Source organism: Dermacentor albipictus, chromosome 4 (genome assembly GCF_038994185.2).
Source record: "Dermacentor albipictus isolate Rhodes 1998 colony chromosome 4, USDA_Dalb.pri_finalv2, whole genome shotgun sequence".
NCBI lineage: Eukaryota > Metazoa > Arthropoda > Arachnida > Ixodida > Ixodidae > Dermacentor > Dermacentor albipictus.
This window is the reverse complement of record NC_091824.1, coordinates 54,185,087-54,203,209: the sequence shown is the minus strand read 5'-3', so window position 1 is coordinate 54,203,209 and position 18,123 is coordinate 54,185,087. Positions and strand designations below refer to the sequence as shown.

At 49.8% G+C, this 18,123-nt stretch overlaps 1 protein-coding gene across 7 annotated transcripts in view; it reads left to right on the top strand.

Moving 5' to 3' along the window:
- The window catches only part of LOC135909139 (protein sax-3-like), a 462,790-nt gene that overhangs the window by 387,424 nt on the left and 57,243 nt on the right, over positions 1-18,123 (top strand). For all 7 annotated transcript variants that reach the window (XM_065440957.1, XM_065440960.1, XM_065440962.1 and 4 more), the window contains one exon: positions 6,093-6,404. In XM_065440957.1, coding sequence (XP_065297029.1) covers positions 6,093-6,404 — 312 coding nt within the window. The remainder of the gene's footprint in view (positions 1-6,092; positions 6,405-18,123) is intronic.

The window sequence follows — 18,123 nt, the reverse complement described above, 5'->3', positions numbered from 1 at the left end:
CGCCTGCTGGCCGCTCTCGCAAGGGGGCAAGGGAGGAGGGGGCAATAGAGGGGGGGGGGGGGGGCGGCACGCCAACACGGGTTCGCTTCTCAGAAAATATAGGGGATCAGGCGCCACCGCTTCCGCTGTGTGCTTGCCTCCGCTGCCGTAGGAGCTGGTGAAACCGGGTGCGCAAACACAACTCGACGGCGTTGTGCGGAGAACACCCGCCGCTTTTTACGAGCGCCACAATGATTCGACACTTGTATAAACTGCGCCTGCGGATTGACAGTTATGCACGTTTGAGCCCCGCGGCTACATCGGAGGCCATTTGTGGGTTCAGCGTTTTTCTCTTTTTCATTTTTCTTTGCGTTGTTGCGCCCTCGACTGCGGGGCGTCCTTCCTATTCCCGATGCGTCAATCGTCAGAAAAGTCGCCTGGACACGTGGGTGCTGTACTTATAGCCCCCCCGGCTACGTAAGCCAATGAAATAGCACCCGTTTAAACTGCGTCAAAGCACCGCGGAGGAGCTTGTTATATTCAGTGTACCTGACTTTCATTATTTCGTGCAACGTGTGCGAAAAAGACAACTAAGCCACATTAGGGCACCCACCAATTGCACGTGCGTGTGGTACACTTTATAGAACCCCTCCACAGGACAGCTTACTTACTATACCAGCTCTTCTTCTTTTCTCTTTTTCTCATTAGGTCGCTTTGAGCAAGAATGAAAAGCAGCCGCGTAGACAGCAATTCTCTTTAATTTTATCTGTCACACTTCTTAGTGTTCCAAGAAATTGTGAAAGCGTTGACTCTTCCAACATTTCCTCACCCCCACTTTCGCCCGTGGAGTGGACTCCCGCATGTGTTGCTATATAATGGCCATTGAAGTTGCGAACGGGCCGGCTGCTGCGGCTCAGAATGTGGATTTACTCAAACCGTCGCACAGTTGAAAAATGAATTGATTATTATTAGAACCAACAAACAAACGAAAAAAAGATTTCAATAAGGTTGAAACGTGGGCCTGTTGGTGAATCGCATAGTTCATACACCGCAGGACGAGTGCTGAAGACGAAGAACACAGCGCAGTTTGTGTGTGTGTGTGTGTGTGTCGCGCATCTATGTGCGCTAATATTCTAAGCGCTGCGGCTCCCCGGAAACAAATAAAAATTATGCCAAGAAGGAGAATGCCGCCTATTTTAGCAATGACAACCTAATGACCTCGTTTTCGCGCGTGAATGCGCCAAGTAGGTCGTGAAAAGCGTGCGACACCTGCCTGATGGCGCCTTGCGCGTAAACCGAATTCGCCGAGGTGTAGCGAGGGGTGGTTAATTGACCTAGGCTGCATATATATATATATATATATATATATATATATATATATATATATATATATATATATATATATATATATATATAGCACACGTCGGTGTCGTCAAACGCTACACCGCTCCCGATAAAGTCCGCGTAACGCTCTGGCCATTAGACACGTGTCCGAAGTTGTTACACGCCCGACATATACAGCGCGTTTCCTCCCCCGAGCGGCCATAAAAAATTTTCCGGTGCGCAGCAATCACGTACGGACGGGTTCCGCAAATGCCGACTGCTCTCGGCATCTGTGATTACAGAACGTGACTGCAGCCATAGTTGGCTTGTCGTAACGAGTGCTTTCTTCTTTGTCAGGTTGGCTTCTCTTCCTTGTGGGTCATGTACAGGCATAGGCGCGTCATCAGTGCACTAAAATACCATCTGTCCTCCCGAAGGACAAGGATGTCAGTCGTTTAAAGGGGACAGAGTGATATTATTTGTGAATTTGTCACCGTGTGTGCCAATAAATAATAAATATTTTTAATTCACTTACGTCATTAGGCAAGTGGCTAAGCACAGAATAGGACAAAAAGTTTGTTTTATGGATCGCGCTACTCATACGTTTCCGGTGGATTGCCGCCGTTCGCTGCAACGCAGGCGTGTCGCAACACGTAGCATTCCAGAAATGCAAAATAATAAACCTCTCTAAAGAAAGAAAAAAAAAAGAGGAAGGAGAACAGACAGTCAGACAGAGAGAGAGAGAAAGATAGAGAGAAGATATGGGGCACATGATCGTGAAAGGACCGAAGACGCCGCTACTCAAAAGCGCGTCGTCGCCTCCAAGGCATGCAGTTCGTTCGATTCGCTAGCATCATCTTCGAGTCGTCGCTGGCGCAAGTACAAAAAAAAAAACCCGAGGCATACCCCCAATTGTGGCCTCGCTTTGTTCAATGTAACGCTCGTTCGGAAAATGCGCCTTTGACTTTCCGTGACATCCATTGAGAGTGTATACGTGCCAGAACAGCGCACAGGGGACTTCCTCAGTCCACTTCAGTGCAACGCTCCCATTGACAAGAGTACGCGGGCGGCTCCACCGCAAAGGCGGGCGTCCCTAATTGGGAGCGTCCGGGTACCGTATGTTCCCCCGTTTAGCGTGCAAACGCGTCTCTCTTTCCGGCCCTAGGCTGATCGGTCTGCGTTCTTCGCATGGATTACAGTGGTGCAACTCGCTCGACGGCAGTGCATCGCTTGATGGCATGGGATCCTAATCTTTTCCTCTTTCGATCTGTTGTCTTGTGCGCATCGGTCCAACAAAAGGAGATTCTTCACGAACTCGCCCGAATGAAAGACGTGAAAGCCGCGATTCGTACTAGAGCCGTGAAAGAGGTGGGATTTTTTTTTCGTGTGGTGATTTGCTCGCCGTTGCGGACTTCTTTGTTTGCTTGTGCGTCTTTCACCGAGCGAAACGCGCCAGTCCTCTGCCTGATTTAGAATTGGATCGCACTTTGCCTGGTTACCGCCGTCCAAGCTCACATCTATGCTGTCTCTACGTGTCATACGATGGCGCGATAGTTGACCGTTTCTTTGTGAGAAAGGGCTGCAGCGTGGGGGATGAGGGTATAGTTCAGGCTTCTTTCTCTGTGGTCCATGCGGCCACCCTTTTTCATCCTCTATACGTTCTCTGTGCGAACCTCGGCATCCCATATGAGCCGACGGGACATCGTAAAATAAATGGAACAGTTTCCCTATAAGCGAATATCTTTGTACCTTGCCATGTAATATGAACAGTAAGAGTCTCTAATGCGTGACGAATGTTTCTTTTACTGCCGTTTGCAGCCACAGATAAAGATGATGTCTCAAAGCTATGCTAATGAATCTATGCATTGCTCCGTGCACAAAAGAGTTAAAGCCCCTTGTTCATGCTTTCATTGAGAGTGTAATGCTGCCACTGCAGTGTTTCCTGTTTTAGAACATATACTGTGCCACTAAATGGGGACGTTCGACCATGAATCACGCCTGTTCTAAATCGAGTAGTCCACAACGCCATTTGTTGCTTTACTCATTCGTAACATTACACCGCTACCACAGGTGTTATCGAAAATGTCACCAAGGTCTGTTGTCCGTAAATTTTAATAAAGCCGCATTGCTCCTATAGTCGTAGGCTCTTTGTAGATGAACGATCATTATGAAGTTGCAGTTAGGTCGTCATCCTTGCTGTCTTCATCTGGTATTTGACGGACGTAGAGAAGTTACCCTGCGAAAGCTGTCAAAGACCTGTAAATGCGGATGGTTCCCATCTACAGTAGATAAACGAAACCTTTGCAGTTGATTAAAAGGCTATACAACCATACGGAGCAAATAAAAGACGAAACATTGGTCAGGGGATCGAGCCTTCCAATTTTGCGAGCATGAGGAAAAAACGCGTGATGTCAAGAGCTTTCTGGCTCCGCCATGGCGTTGTCACTTTCTTTGGCGTTATTCGTGCTTCTATCCTTCCTCTATCTCCGTTTTTCATTTTACCCTTCCTGTTAGTCAACCAGAGCAACGCCCCAGTTATCCTCGCGTCTTTTTTATGTAACTTTTGTTTTCATTATAGCACCTAAGCTACCCCTCGCTTCCTTTACTGCGCCGCTATATTAAAACGCGAAGTCTTGTAGAAATCTCATAACGCTGCGGTCGACTTCGCGGCTTCCGAGGTTGCAGGAGCACGTGTTTTCGCAGTGGTCAAGTATGGGCACAGCGCGGCCTCCACTCTATACGTTCTCCCGCTAAAAGATGGGAGGGAGTAATAAGGAGACAGAAAAAAAAAAACAAGACACTGCTTATATGGCTCGCATGCACGAATGAAAATACCGTTACCTCGAAATAGGCGATATAAATGAACCTTTCGATGTCGGTGTTTTGGAAGCAAACAGCTCGACGAAAATCCATAGCTGCTTGCGATATTGCTGGCGAAGGCACATGAGGAACCGTCGAAAAGCCGAGTGCGCGCCCCCAGCCGCCATCCGGATATTGCGCACCGGGGCTGCACTGGGTCCCCGCCGTCTTCCATTGGTCGTACGAATGAAAATACCGTTACCTCGAAATAGGCGATATAAATGAACCTTTCGATGTCGGTGTTTTGGAAGCAAACAGCTCGACGAAAATCCATAGCTGCTTGCGATATTGCTGGCGAAGGCACATGAGGAACCGTCGAAAAGTCGAGTGCGCGCCCCCAGCCGCCATCCGGATATTGCGCACCGGGGCTGCACTGGGTCCCCGCCGTCTTCCATTGGTCGTTCGAGGGTCTGCTCGGTGCCGAAACCTGAAGCAACAAAGAGGCAGTTCCTGTCTTCCCAGGACAGCGCACCCTACCCCCCCCCCCCCCTTCCCGCTTCAATAAAAATAGACCCTTCCCCGTACGCCCGCCAAATTTGCAGTGGCGGCACCGATTGCAGGCTGCTCGGGAAAGAGGTTCGCGAAGCAAATTCAATAAGTGCGCGCGAGTTTTCGCATAAGCGTTGAAGCGCGCCTGAATGTTCTGCATATATGGCAAGGCGAACGTTCTCCACAGTCGCAAAGACATTCTGAGTTATTACTTTTACCGCTTAAGCTCCTTACAGTATTTTTGCGCTACTCCATCTCAACGTCAGCGGTGTCTTTTATTCCGTATTTTTGCCAGGCAAATAGGGGTCGATTAAAGTGCACGAAGTGTTAGAAGCATTCCAGTAGTAAATTTACGCGAATAAAGGTCTTGAACTGCGTCACTGCCGTCAAGAAAGCATGAAAAAAACTGTGGCAAAATCATATCTCATTTATCGGCGGAATCCGTGCGATGCAGATTTTATGTTCATCCGGAGAGAGGATGGAGCGGCCGGTCTTAGTGCGACTACCTGATAACTCTTAAGCAGGCTGCGGAGAATCTTCTAACTTGACAACAGTATTTTTTATTGCAAGAACACAATCTTTATTTTAAGTAAAATTCAAGAAATGTTCATTTCTTTTCATATCGCCCACTGGATTTTCATTAGTAGGCACCATAGCCTTCAACGTACTGTATGGCAGTGTCAAGTTAAGCAGTAAGCATTCACTGGTATGATGAAAGTGAAATGCTTTTCGTTAAGCTGTATGAGACCGACTTGGCTTGGTTCGTAAATAATTTCCTTCGTGCAAAATTCTCAATTTCAGTTTGACGGGGCCCTTCCAATGCGTGCCAAGCGCGGCATCAGCATGAGCAACTACGTTATTATTCACAGCTGGCGTAAATTAGAGATTTTCACCCACCATGTCACTAGCCGCGCAGATTGTGAATTCAGCCATACATTGTTTCATTGAGTAGCCGCGGCGGTCGCACACGAATTCTCCTCACGCCTACACCTCTCCCCATTAAAATTTTTCTCTTCTAGTTTGCATTTCAATTTGTTTTACAAGTGCAACTAGTCTACATTTGAAAGGACGGCGTAGTCAGTAGGACGCCTTCGATTGTTGGGCGCTGTGATATGCATGAAGCTGTGCAGAGTATATGTATATATATATTTTGTGACATTGTCTTTATCGACATGCCTGCTATAAGACTGAGAGCAGCGCAAGTCGGTTCGGATGCACAATTGTAGAGGCGCACTACGCGCAAGTCGAAGAACAAGACGGGCACACACAAATGCGCCTTTGTGTGTCCGGTCTCGTTGTTTCACCTTTTCGCGTGTTTCGCGACATTTTTTCAATCAGTGCCTATTAAGCGTGCGCCGTACCGTACATTTTGTATTCCTCGAGTTCGCCCGCTCATAGCTTTTCTCTCTCTCTCTCTCTCTCCCTGTCGCGTGTTTCCGCAGCGTCCAGTCACGGAGGAGGCGGTGGCCGCTCGCCGCGCATCACGGAGCAGCCGGTGGACGTGGTGGTCCGCAAGCACGAGCCGGTGACGCTCCGGTGCGGCGCCGACGGCGACCCTCCCCCGCGGATCGCGTGGTTCCACGACGGGCGACCCGTGCGAAACTCAGCCACGCGCATGGTCCTGCCCGAGGGACAGCTGTTCTTCCTGCAAGTGCAGCACAGCCGCCGGGAACAGGACACCGGACTCTACTGGTGCACGGCCACCAACGCGTTGGGCACGGTCCGCTCCCGAAACGCCAGCGTCGAGCTCGCCGGTGAGTGGCCTTGTAGTGCCCTTTCTCAAAGTGAAAGAATGGATGAATATTTCTGCATGTGTGTGTGCGAGCCAAAGTCTTCATTTGACATGTCTGCACTCGAACACCTGGCGAGTTCATAGTCCTTGAGACTGTGTTTCGTTGCGACGGCGAACAGGGACGGCGTACTGTTATCGAAACGCCGGATGAACTGTTAGCTCCGCCAGTGCCTGCCATCTCTCCCTTGAACACTGTAGCAGACGGCCGTCCTGAGTTTGCTCGAAAGAGTGATTCTTACGACGCATACTCGTGTAACTCTTGACAACGAGAAATAAGCTCGTCTTAGAGACGGAAATAGAGGCGCCTTCTCTTTTTGCGGCGTGGTTGGTGCATAACTTAGTAACCGTCCATACAGTAAATGAGAATAATTTATACATCACAAGCTTTTAGATAGAATGTTGCCAAAACCAAATAATTCTTGAAGAAAGATTAAGACTGCGCAAAAAAAAAAAAACGAGGACAAGCGGAAGGAACACACAAAACACCACGAGCGCAGACTGCCAACTGTTTATTCGTGATCATCAAAGCATAGGCGATTTCAAGCAAGTTCCCAGGCACGTGACTATATCGTCACTCACACTCGGGCAGAAAACATAAGAGAGAATTCTGCAGACTAACTGAGTAACACTGGTTGCACCGAATAAACATGAAGAAAAAAAGTGAACCAGTCTATGCTACGTACAAAAAATTGAGCGAACAAAAGAAACGAAGACAGCACATGTGTTAACAGTAACCGAAGTATGGTAAGTAAGGCAATAAAAAAGCGCGATTGTACCTATAAAGCTCGACCTCGTTTTTTTTTATCGCGCAACCTTAGCCTTCCTTCACGTGTGAACCAACTAGCCAGAAAGAACGTCTTACTAAAGATACTTCTTGTATAATATTAAGTGGATATGATTACCATTGTGACATGTATGCAATGTAGAAGAGCATGTAGCTAGGTTGATTGGTTTTTGCAGCCACTCGCTCGAAAGAAGCGTTTTATCGTCCGCACTGAATGTACCTGACGGATCGTACTTTGAGCTACGACATGCGTTTGGTCCCTGGAGTAGGGCAGCCTGTTCTTACCGCTGCTGCGAACGATGACACTGCGAACCGCTGGTCTCGAACGAGATAGCACCAGAAAAAAAAAGTGTAAATTGAGCATGTGTATATATATAGTGGCGGCAGAACGGGTAGTGACAGCGAACAGTAACCACCCATTCCGGTTCGTTGACCGAGCCAAACACTTCGGGCCTGTTGAGAGTGTAGCAGCAGCATCAATGCACGAAACTAAAGTTGTCGTGCAAAAAAGCTAACACCCCATCAATAACTACATCGGTAGACAGTGCGGAGAGAGCCTAGCACATTATCTCTGAATGTTCATCAAGTAAATTAAAATGCGAGCACACACACACACACACCCACGCAAGCACAAGTAGGTACATGCACAAACACGTGCATTCGCGAACAGTCTGAGCCAACGCGTGCGTAGGTTGGCCTTTTACGGCGTCGCCCGCGACACGTCGCGACCGCGCGACAAGACCGCGCGTATAATCGGCGCTCAAAATAGTCGTGTGTTTCGTACAAACGCGTGGCGCCTTGGTCAGCTTCAGCACCGACAAAACGGGGGAAAGAGAGACAGAGAGAGAGAGAGAGAACACAGCGCCCCCGAAGCGGACGGCTGGCCTTCGTGCTATTAATGAGCGCCGACGGCTTCGATAAGCGGGCAGGCGTAAAAGCGGCTTCGAACTCGGACGCCCTTCTCGTGTTGTACGCGGCCGTTGCGATCGGGGACTTTTTTACGACGCCGCCGGTGACGACCTGGCTGACTACCTGCCGCCGCTGCTGCCTTTGCTCGCGGTCATCGGTACCCTCAGACGCCCACTGTATACCTGGACGGGCCGCTGCCCTAATCTGGTTCGGCATCCTCGCCGCGAGAGCTTGCCCTGCGCGCGGATAGGGGACGTGAATACGCGAGCGTATACTGGAACAGCTCGTTCTGGAGAGAAAAAAAAAAAGAGAAGGGCGATTCGCGCAGTGCGAACGTCGCGAATGCCGCCAGACGCCTCGCGTATCTTTCATGCGCCGACGCCGCGAGATGTCGGCGCCGGAGAGTCGCCCGCGTGGGACGAGCCGACGCGAGAAATAGCCGTGCTCGACAGGCTCAGGTCAGTGTCTCAAGAAACGTAGCGATCGTCGATCCTTCTTCCGACCTTCTTTCGGACGGTCGCAACTGCGCAATACAAACGACTCTAAACCAGCACAGAAGTGCTGGCTTTCCTAGACTTAACGTGGATGCTGGTACTGAGGTGGAATGCTGCATCGAGATAGGAATACCCCGCCAGATATCAGCTGTATTCGCTGAAGACCATAAGCGGCCAGGACAGCAAGAGATAAACGTGAAACTCCCTCATTTGAATATGAGAGTGGGGGTTAAAACTGCACGGCGGAGGGCGAAGTCGGGGTAAATGCTAACGATAACCTGACAGGTTGGTTGAGAGATAAGCACTGAAACCTTGGCGTATACATGCGCTGGCTACAGGTCGGCTATTTGAGCGAGATATGCGAATATGCAGTGGTTCATGCTGGTCACATTCTAAAGCCGCCACCAGACATGGCGCTTGAACCCAAAACAGCCAGTTGCATTACGGGCATTCATTTCAAATTGTTGCCCTCTTCCGGATGAAACAATTTTGCAAGGCTCTGTGAGAAAAGCCGAAGGACAGGAAGCCTGGTGAAGTCAGATGACGAAGGCAAAGTGCAGAAGTGCAGTGGGCGTCTTGTCATCGGCCGTGTTTTTATGTCGGGAAACTTCACTCCTAGGAGAAACTGCGGAAATAGCGATCCAGTTGGTATATATTGGGCATCATCCTCGACTGAAAGAAAGTTCAAGTAACAAGGCATGGGTCTATGCCACTTTAAGTGCTACTTAGTGCATCTTATTAAGAATATGCTGGGCAGAAATCTTGCGCTATGGTCGGCATAGTTAACGGCTCCTCTAGCATGAGGGCTATAACAGCATGGAGGGCAAATGATGCTTAATGCACATATAAGCGCATGGATGAGTTAGCGCACTAAAAAAACAAGCATTAACAAATAACCACTCCACGCAAAGGTGTGTTTAAACATGATGTGCTGTAGCGTGAAAGACACGACGCAGGGTGATGTAAGCCGCACAGGAAACGCAGTATGCTTCGTTTTTGTTTTGTTTTACTCTCACGTTACGCCTTGTCTTTCGTGCTACACCACACCATGTTCAATCGGAACACGCTGGCCAAATATTATGTTCTGCTGTTTGTTTGTTAAACGATATCAACAATGAAATTGGGCCATGAGAACAAGAACACTTAAGGCTTTACCAGACTAGTTGCTTGCGTCTCTTGCAAAAGGAAAGAAATAAGGAAAGAGAAGGACGAAGGAAGACAGAAAGAGATGAAGAAAGAAAGAACGACAAATAAACAAAGTAAAAAATGTCGAAAAACACATGCGATCGCATGATCAACGCCCGTGCACAGAGCCGACGTCTATTGCGCAGCGAGCGCCAGCCATCAGGAGCGAGCCAGCGCGCGTGCACTGCTGCGTAATTTATGGGACGGCCGAGCTCATACTGTTGCTCCGACCTCAGAGTTTTTTTTTTGCGTTCCTTTGTTTTCATTTCGCTGACTCTTTCTTTCTTCCTTCCTTTCTTATTTCCGTCTTTCTTTTTTCTTTCTATCGCGCCTGCACCTCCGCATGAAATATGAGGCCAATCAGTGAGCAGCAGCGAAGAACATTAGCGTGTCCGCCATCTGCGTACATGCAGGACGCTGCAAGGACCCGGCGAATGGAAATGGGCCCGCATCTTGTGGTTCGCGTTTATCTGCCCGAATTTAGCTGATTGCTTCGTGCGTCTCATACGTTACGATAGTCACTCCGCGCATGTGGTTTGTTTTTACGTTGAAGACTTCTCGCTTTTTTTTGCTTGCACCTAGCGATTGATTTTATTTCGAAGATGTCTTTTCGAGGATGTATACCGTCTTACTGATGGTGTACAGATACCGCAATGACATGTCTTATCAGCCAAATTTGCATCGAGACCAGGCACTAATTGCTCGACAAAGGAAGTGGGCCTTAGGAGAACTTCGTGCTTCATGGCGTATAGCCCACACACCTGTGATCATCTGGACCTACGTGGGATCGGCAACAGAGAACACTGGAACTTGCGTTAAATGCCCAGCTGCTGCGCTCAGTTAGTAGTTGCGCACTTGCGATCAGCGCTAGCGCTAACGTGAACACTAGCGACGCACTTGACGAGCATGCACATGTCAGAAGTGCGTTTGTCGAACTTCTCCAGAAATCCTTCAAGTCGTACGCTGCTTGTAGAAACTCGTCAGTGGGTGCGACAAGTGACAAATACATCACCGTTGATCAGGACGTGACGATGTAATCGTAACTAACGATCAACGACGTCTTCTAGGGCGGAAAGCACGCAAATGTCAATGAAGGCGTTAGAGATGAAAATCCCGTTAACGAACCAAGAATTCTGACGATGGCAGCGTTCGACCATATGCGCCTTTACTTCGCGTAGCTACCGCTTTTACTGTGAACCTCGGTTCAGCAAGGGTGGCTGCAGTCGCAAATTCTTTAAAACAAAGCGCTCACACAAAAAGAAATGAAGAAATTGCCGTGTATTTCAATGTCGATGTTGAATTCATGTACACACTTTATCACTTTGTCAAAGAAAGGTTTTCTGTTGTAGTGCGCGGTTAGCCTGTTTTAGCCTGCCGAGTGGCTCGGTGAGCAACCTTTACATCGAAGAAGGTTCTCTGTTCTAGTGCATATTGTAACATGCTCTATTTGTGAGTGGCACGGCGAGTGACCTTTACATCGAAGTGACCTGTATAACGAAGGATGTTGGAATTCTCGACCATTTCATTGTAGAAGACGTTTGACTGTATTTGGTGGCGGCTACTCCAACTGAGCAGTATACGGCATCCAAGCAGAGGCTATATAATCAGTCAGATATTTCACGAGTGCGAGAAATTCCTCGAAAGGGCGTTGACTCGCGCGGAATGCTGAAGAATAAACGACAGCGACGGGCCTCTTCCTGACATGCATGGCTGGAGAGAAAGGAAGGCAGTGGATATGGGCGTTCTTTAATTTAATGAAAGAAAGCTCAGCAGAGAAAACAATGACTTAGGGAGCAATTCAAAGAGCAAAGTATGCCGGTGAAATGGTAGTAACTCGCCGAGACAAAGGAAAAAAGAAACAACAGTACAGAAGAGTGCACACATTAGGGAGCCTCTTGCAGAATGAAATATTTCGCTAATTTCAAAAGCGACGGTGCTTCTAGAGAGGCCGCAGGAGGACCCACGGTTCTAGCCTTCAACGGTGCGCTGAATCGCGCGCCTACAGCACCGAGGGTGCTAAGGCGACCGCCTCAGATTTACGGCGTTAGAGAAACGGTGGGAGGAGGAACGGGAAACGAGCCAGGAAAACGAAAATCGCCCTCACTGAGCTGAAATTTGGCGCTAGATAAAATGGAAGGGACAGCCTTCTGCGTGTTGTTTTGTGCTTCTCTTGCTCCTCTTATTCTTCCTTGCGTACTTACGCACTTATATCGTTGTCTAACGGACCGGGGCCCCAAAACGATATTAATAGGCTTACGCGACGAGGCCCGCGATCTCAGCATGAACAGCCTCACCGGATTCTCGAAAAAAGCTGTCTGTACTCCGAGGGTTTTATCTTGAACACAGCAACGTTTTCTATATTTTCATAAGTCGTTTTTTTTTCAGATTTTATTTTATGTTCGTATGTATGGGTTGGAAGTATGGAAACGAAACGTCAGTAAGAGGGGGAGGGAAAGCCTGCGTGGTCTGCGTGGAATAGGAAAGCGGGTGCACCCTCACTTAAAGAAACACTATAAAGAAACATGAGCTAACCTGCATTTGTAAATTACACTCTTACAATACCGCAAGAACGCCACTCTTACCGCTAGAAGACGCATGGTGAACCAGGAAACGGGCATGAACTAAAAGGCGGGTGGCTACACCATCTTGGAGTACTCGCACCAGCCCGCCATGATATCATGCATTTTGGCGGCGTCAGCTAAATCCTGTCTAATGTTTTATTGGTAAAAATGGACTAAATTGTGTTCTAAAGGAGCCAAGGACTGAACATGGCCAGTTTCGGCAACTTTCATGCAGTCCAACGCGGTCGAAATACGAATGTTAAGTTGAAATCCGTGACGTCACAATGACGTACGGCATTTGTGGCTTCGGTGCGGAATTAAAAAGAACTTTTACATTCAGTTACTTTTCTCATACTCAACCTATTAACGCGAAATGAATCCCAATAGTGTTCTCAAACGATACTTTATCAGTCCAAAGTGCGTTAGTGCTTTGCTTTAGTGCCCCTTTAACTTGAGGTTTACTTAACGACGATATGTCTTGACTGCGCTTGCCACGGCACCTTAGTGGCTCACGTCATGGTACCAGAGCAGGACCGATAACTAAGGTGTACGCGTAGCCGGTGCCGTACGACTGACTCCACCGCGTATGTAAGAGCGGCCTCGTACTTACTGAAATATCTCTGATATGCCACGTGCGGTGTCAACCCCAACTCCGAAATCAGGGACCATTAGAGTTTTCACTGAGAAGAGACTAGCAGATGAGTCAATCTGCAAGGTGAGCAATAGGCCATAGTCTAAGCAAAAGAGATTTACCTTCGTGAGGGTCTTTCACAAATAACCTGACCGTCAGTTCTGAAAGAAATTAACAGCTGTCTTGGCACAAGCTAGGTACCACAGTGGCACTCAATCTACGTTCGTCTATGATCATTAGAAGTTGATTTCAGAGATCTACAGATTCACCTTTGCTCGGCTAGGATTATATCTTTGTACTCCCGATGCAAAGATTTAAGCTTGTGGAGGTGTTGGTTGCTGCTTTCTGAATTTATAAAGCGCAGCGCTGGGCAGTATGGTTATATGCAGGTGGAAAATACCAAAGGCCACATCATACGACGATAGGCTTTATCGCTACTTTGTTCGAAGGCGCTGGGCCGGTATTTTGTAGCGATGCCTTTTCCGATTCTATTCTTTTTCAGACTTTTCGCGCTTGGCCAGTGGTCAGAGCGACGGTCTGCCCACATTATCAACGGGATCAGGCGGCTTTGTGTGGTGGATGATAAGAATAGCATAGAATAAGGCATAAGGCATCGCTACAAAATAGCGGCCCTGATTTTAATAGCAACCATTTCCGAAGTGGCCCCGGTAACGGGCCACCTTAACCGTTGATAGGCCCCCGGCGAACAATTTCAGGGAATCAAAAGTTATGAGTTTGGTAGGACCAACCAGACCTCCCTACCGACCTCACTTACGAGTACCCACCCCTTTAGAAACGCATCCATATAACAAGAGTTTCTCGATCTTTATAGCACTAGCATTGTGTCACTTGCGGCATAGACGTTGCCATGGTGCTAATTAGTACGCAAATAAGGAGGCGGCGCTATCGACCGCTCGATACGTCGGCCACAGAGGACGATAGACATTGATTACTGGACGCAAAACCAAACGCCGCTGCCACTGGCTTCGCCCACGGTCCGTGCACACAGCAAGGCTCCGTGGCCGACCATTGCCGCGTGGAGCTCGTCCGTATCAAAACGTCAGTGCTAAATGGAAAAGAAGAGGACACACCTTCCTTTCTTCTTCCTTCTTGTGTATTCCGCAGAGCGTTCGCAGCGCGGCCAATCAGAAGCTCGCGCACACGCAGACGCCATGGGAAAATGGAAGAATGTGTGCGCCCCTCTCGAAGGGGCCGATGCGGGAGGTGGCTGTCGGTGGCCGGCAATTAATTGCGCCTAATTAGGGCTCCCAAAAAACGTCGGCCCACACGATTCACGCGCAGACCAGCCCATCAGGGCGCGCAGTGGAAGAAAGATAACGTTTCTTTTTTCTCTACTTTCTTTTTTTTTTCACCCAGGGACACGAAGCACCGTGTGTGCTCGTGTCCGCTGGCTTGCAGGGGCTGACTGCTTCCGCAGCTGTCGTTATGCTTTCCACACACGTAGAACACGATGTCCAGGCACGCAAAAAAACAAAAAAAAACACACACGAGTGGGCCCGAAACTCACGCCCCCTAGGTCGACGGCAGGGGCTCGTTCGCGGAGGGTGGCTAGGGCGACGGACCTCGGCACTCGAGCACGCAGCCCGCGCGTCCTCCTCCCCAATTCGGGCCCGCCGCGCGTGGCCCACGCACCGAATCTGGCCTTCTGAAACGCGAGCGCGCAGGAAATTGCGATCGTATAGTATAGGAAGGTCGCGGCCGCGCTTGGGCTACAAAACAGGCCGGGCACTCCATCTGCTGCACCGATTTCTCCTTCTCTCCTCCCCCTTCCCCTTTCTTTCTTCTATGAGTGAGCTGCGGTATATAGGAGGAACAGGAAGGAGTGCAGAACGAGAAGGGGAGGCAGTGTTGTGGCGGCCGCGCTCTGTCTGCCGTATACCAGGAAGGCGGCACTCACCCTGGCCACCGACTGTCCGGCGACAACGCCTGCGGGCGGGCACACGAACGTACATCAAAGGACTATCACGCTCATCAGGATAGGCGTGTCTCCACCCGCGCGCGGCCAGATTTCGGGCGTTCGTGCTAGGCTCGCATACGAGAGTCGCGAATCTCCCAGATGTTTTCTTTTCTTTCTTTCTTTTTTTGTTGTTCCTCTATGCTGGGTGCCTCAGCGTGTAGTGCGATGGGTGCGCGAAGCCCCTCGCGCTCGCTCCGAGAGGCAAGTCTCCTGACGTGTACGCAAACAAATACTATACGTTCGTATACGAGGGATATTCATCATACACGCGGTCAGCCACGCAGAGGTTGCGCCCTCGCTTAGAATGCGAGTCGCGTTTCTCGTGCGGCACGCCATGCGCGTGTAGATACCAACACAACACACACAGCCGCCGCCCAGCACTGATATCTTCCACCCTTGCTTTCGAGCAACGCCGCTATCCTCTCTCTCTTGAGGCGGAGGGCGCTGCCGAGCGCTCCGAGTCTCGTTTAATTAGCGTTCGCTCGCGTCTTTGCCGACGCAAGGGCCGCGCCACGTCGCCTGCCTGCAAGAGGTGCGGGGACCCCGAGACTCTGGAGCACCTTCTCTGTGCTTGCCCATCCTTGGCGCAGGAACGCTCCACAGTGATCAACACCTACAGACGCCACGGCCTTCCAGCGGCCACAGAGACTGACCTGCTGTTCCCAGTGTGTCCACAGCTCCCTGCGCTGCGAAGCCTGCTGGAGTTTATAAGTTCCACGGGAATAGACACCCTATAAGCGCCCGCTACAACGCTGGCAACTTTACTGAGGACTGCCACCTGCCGCGTATAGTGGAGTCTATTAGGCCACATTCTCCCTCTTTCTCTATCATCTTTCACTACCCATTCCCTCTCCCCTGATGACGCTTCGCCGTGCTCCCTGACGGGTTGCAGAACCAAGCGTCCTTCCTTTCCCCTAGATCACTATCATCTTTGCCGACGACTGCAAGCCTCGGGCGATTGGCGCGGCTAAGTATACACGTCCAAGCTGCGTGGAGCGCTGCGAGAGGCCTCATCTTCCAGTTGAGAATTACGGCGTCCCCTGAACGCTCTCGTTTGTGCGATGGGGCGTGTGTGCCGCATGCCTTTCGCTCAGAGGCGTTTATAGCAGGGACGCTTGTTTCTTTTCACGACACATTTAGCAGGCTGTGAGAAATCCGAGGCCTATGCTCTTTTACGGGCCAGCTGGAGAGGGCCGGTCATTTGCATATAGCAGATACGCTTGTATACGCTTGTAGCTTTATGCTTATAGGCGGTGTTGTCGGCCCTCTAGGATTTCTTTATAGCCTTACGTGGGTGTCCGGTGGGTGCCTCGAACTGGGCAAGCATTGCACAGTGAGTCGGTCGACGACCGAAACTTGTCGCGCGCTGGTCTGCACCTGTTCGGAAAAAAAAAAGAAATGATGCACACCCGAAACTTCAGAGCTCGACGAGAGTCTTGCAGTTTGGCGTGGTGCAGCGCATTCGTGATGTGATATTCATGCGTATGGCAGTCATGGCTTAAGATAACATTATGCCCGTATTTGCACCCGGCAATGTCCAATTACACTCTGCGAATGAATGAATGAACGAACGAACGAACGAACGAACGTTCGTTCATTCGTTCGTTCGTTTGAATAGGAATATTTGACATATTAGGAACGAACGAATAGGAATATTTGACATAAAATACGATACAGAGAGTAATGAATGACACTGAATTGCTTATTTTTTTAGGCTTCTGACCAGTTGTTTCTACTAATCAGTGGTTCTTACTACAGCCCAATAATGTCAATGCTACAAATTAACGGCAGGTAATCGAGTTCCTGGGAGTCCCATTTCCCAAATTATCGGCTGATATTATCCTCAAGCGAATGTATTATAACTGAACGTAAAAAAAACCACCATGACGGTGTTGTGGCCTTGGCTAAACCCCAGAGGTGTGGGATAAAATTCCGGCCATGGCGGTCGCATTTCGGGGGAGGGGCAAGGGGGGGCGATGCAAAGAACACCTGTGCACCGTGCATTGGCTGCGTATTACAGCACGAGTGGTGGTCAAAATTAATTCGGAGTGCGTCATAATGACATCGTAGTTTTGGCCCGTAAAACATAAGAACTTCTTTTTTGGGCAAAAGAGAGGCGCCACTTGCTTGCACACCTGCACAAGGAAACTGGTATTTCACCTTGTTTGCCTACTTGCTAAGACGAACACCTCACTGACGAACTACCTCTGGTTGACCTCTGTGCATCCTCTTCTCTCTCTCTCTTCTCACTGTAATCACATTAAATATCGAAGCGCGCTGCGTCTGGGACTGCTACTGCCGAACCTGATGAAATAGGACAAGGCAAGTCACTGACTAAGCCACGAGAAAATAGGCAGCGGCTAACCGACCAGCCACGCCTAACACCACTTCCTCTTCTTCTCATTGTTGAGCCTTTCGGAACCGTGATCCATCGGAGAGCTGTCTGCTTCCTACCCCGCTACGGCGCACAGAAGGCGCGCCGAACCGAAGAGTGCGTCCAGTGAGTAGCTTGATCTTAGCGGTAATCTGCGCGTACTGATTGCTGATAGCACTCGCGCGAACGTGTGGTTTTCGCGGGTGCCTGTGAAGCAGACTCTCTCAACTCGACATCCAATGGCTGCCTGCCAGTTCTGCTTGCCCGAGAGCGCATGGCCGTACGCGCCGAATCCTTTGCTACTGCGTACGCACCCGGCAGTCGAGGCCCTGTCTCCGGCCTCACCAGCATACGGCGGGGATCAATTGCTCCCTGGCACGGGAGGAGACGGAGAGACGCCGTGGCTTGAGCCCCGCCCCTAATGGGGATTTATGTGGCCGGCGAACCTTTGGTGTGCTGAGCGGCCGGGCTATAAGCAACTTTCTCGGCTTTTCGGGTGTCGCTATTGCTTGAGATACGCCCCGTATACCGACAGCAGATGGTCAGCGAGAACAGGTATAGGGCTGTGCCAGAAAGTTCCACCGACGCCGCGGCAGTGTCTTCAACGGGTAGAGGCCGCCCAAGAGTTTCTTTCATGGTGTCTGCAGTTAATAAGAAATTTGCGCCATATCTTTCGCGTCGTCGTTAACGCAGCCTCCGCAACTATTGCTGTACAAGCAGATGGTCTGCGTGTACAGTATGTAGTTCCAGCGTCGAAAGCTTTAC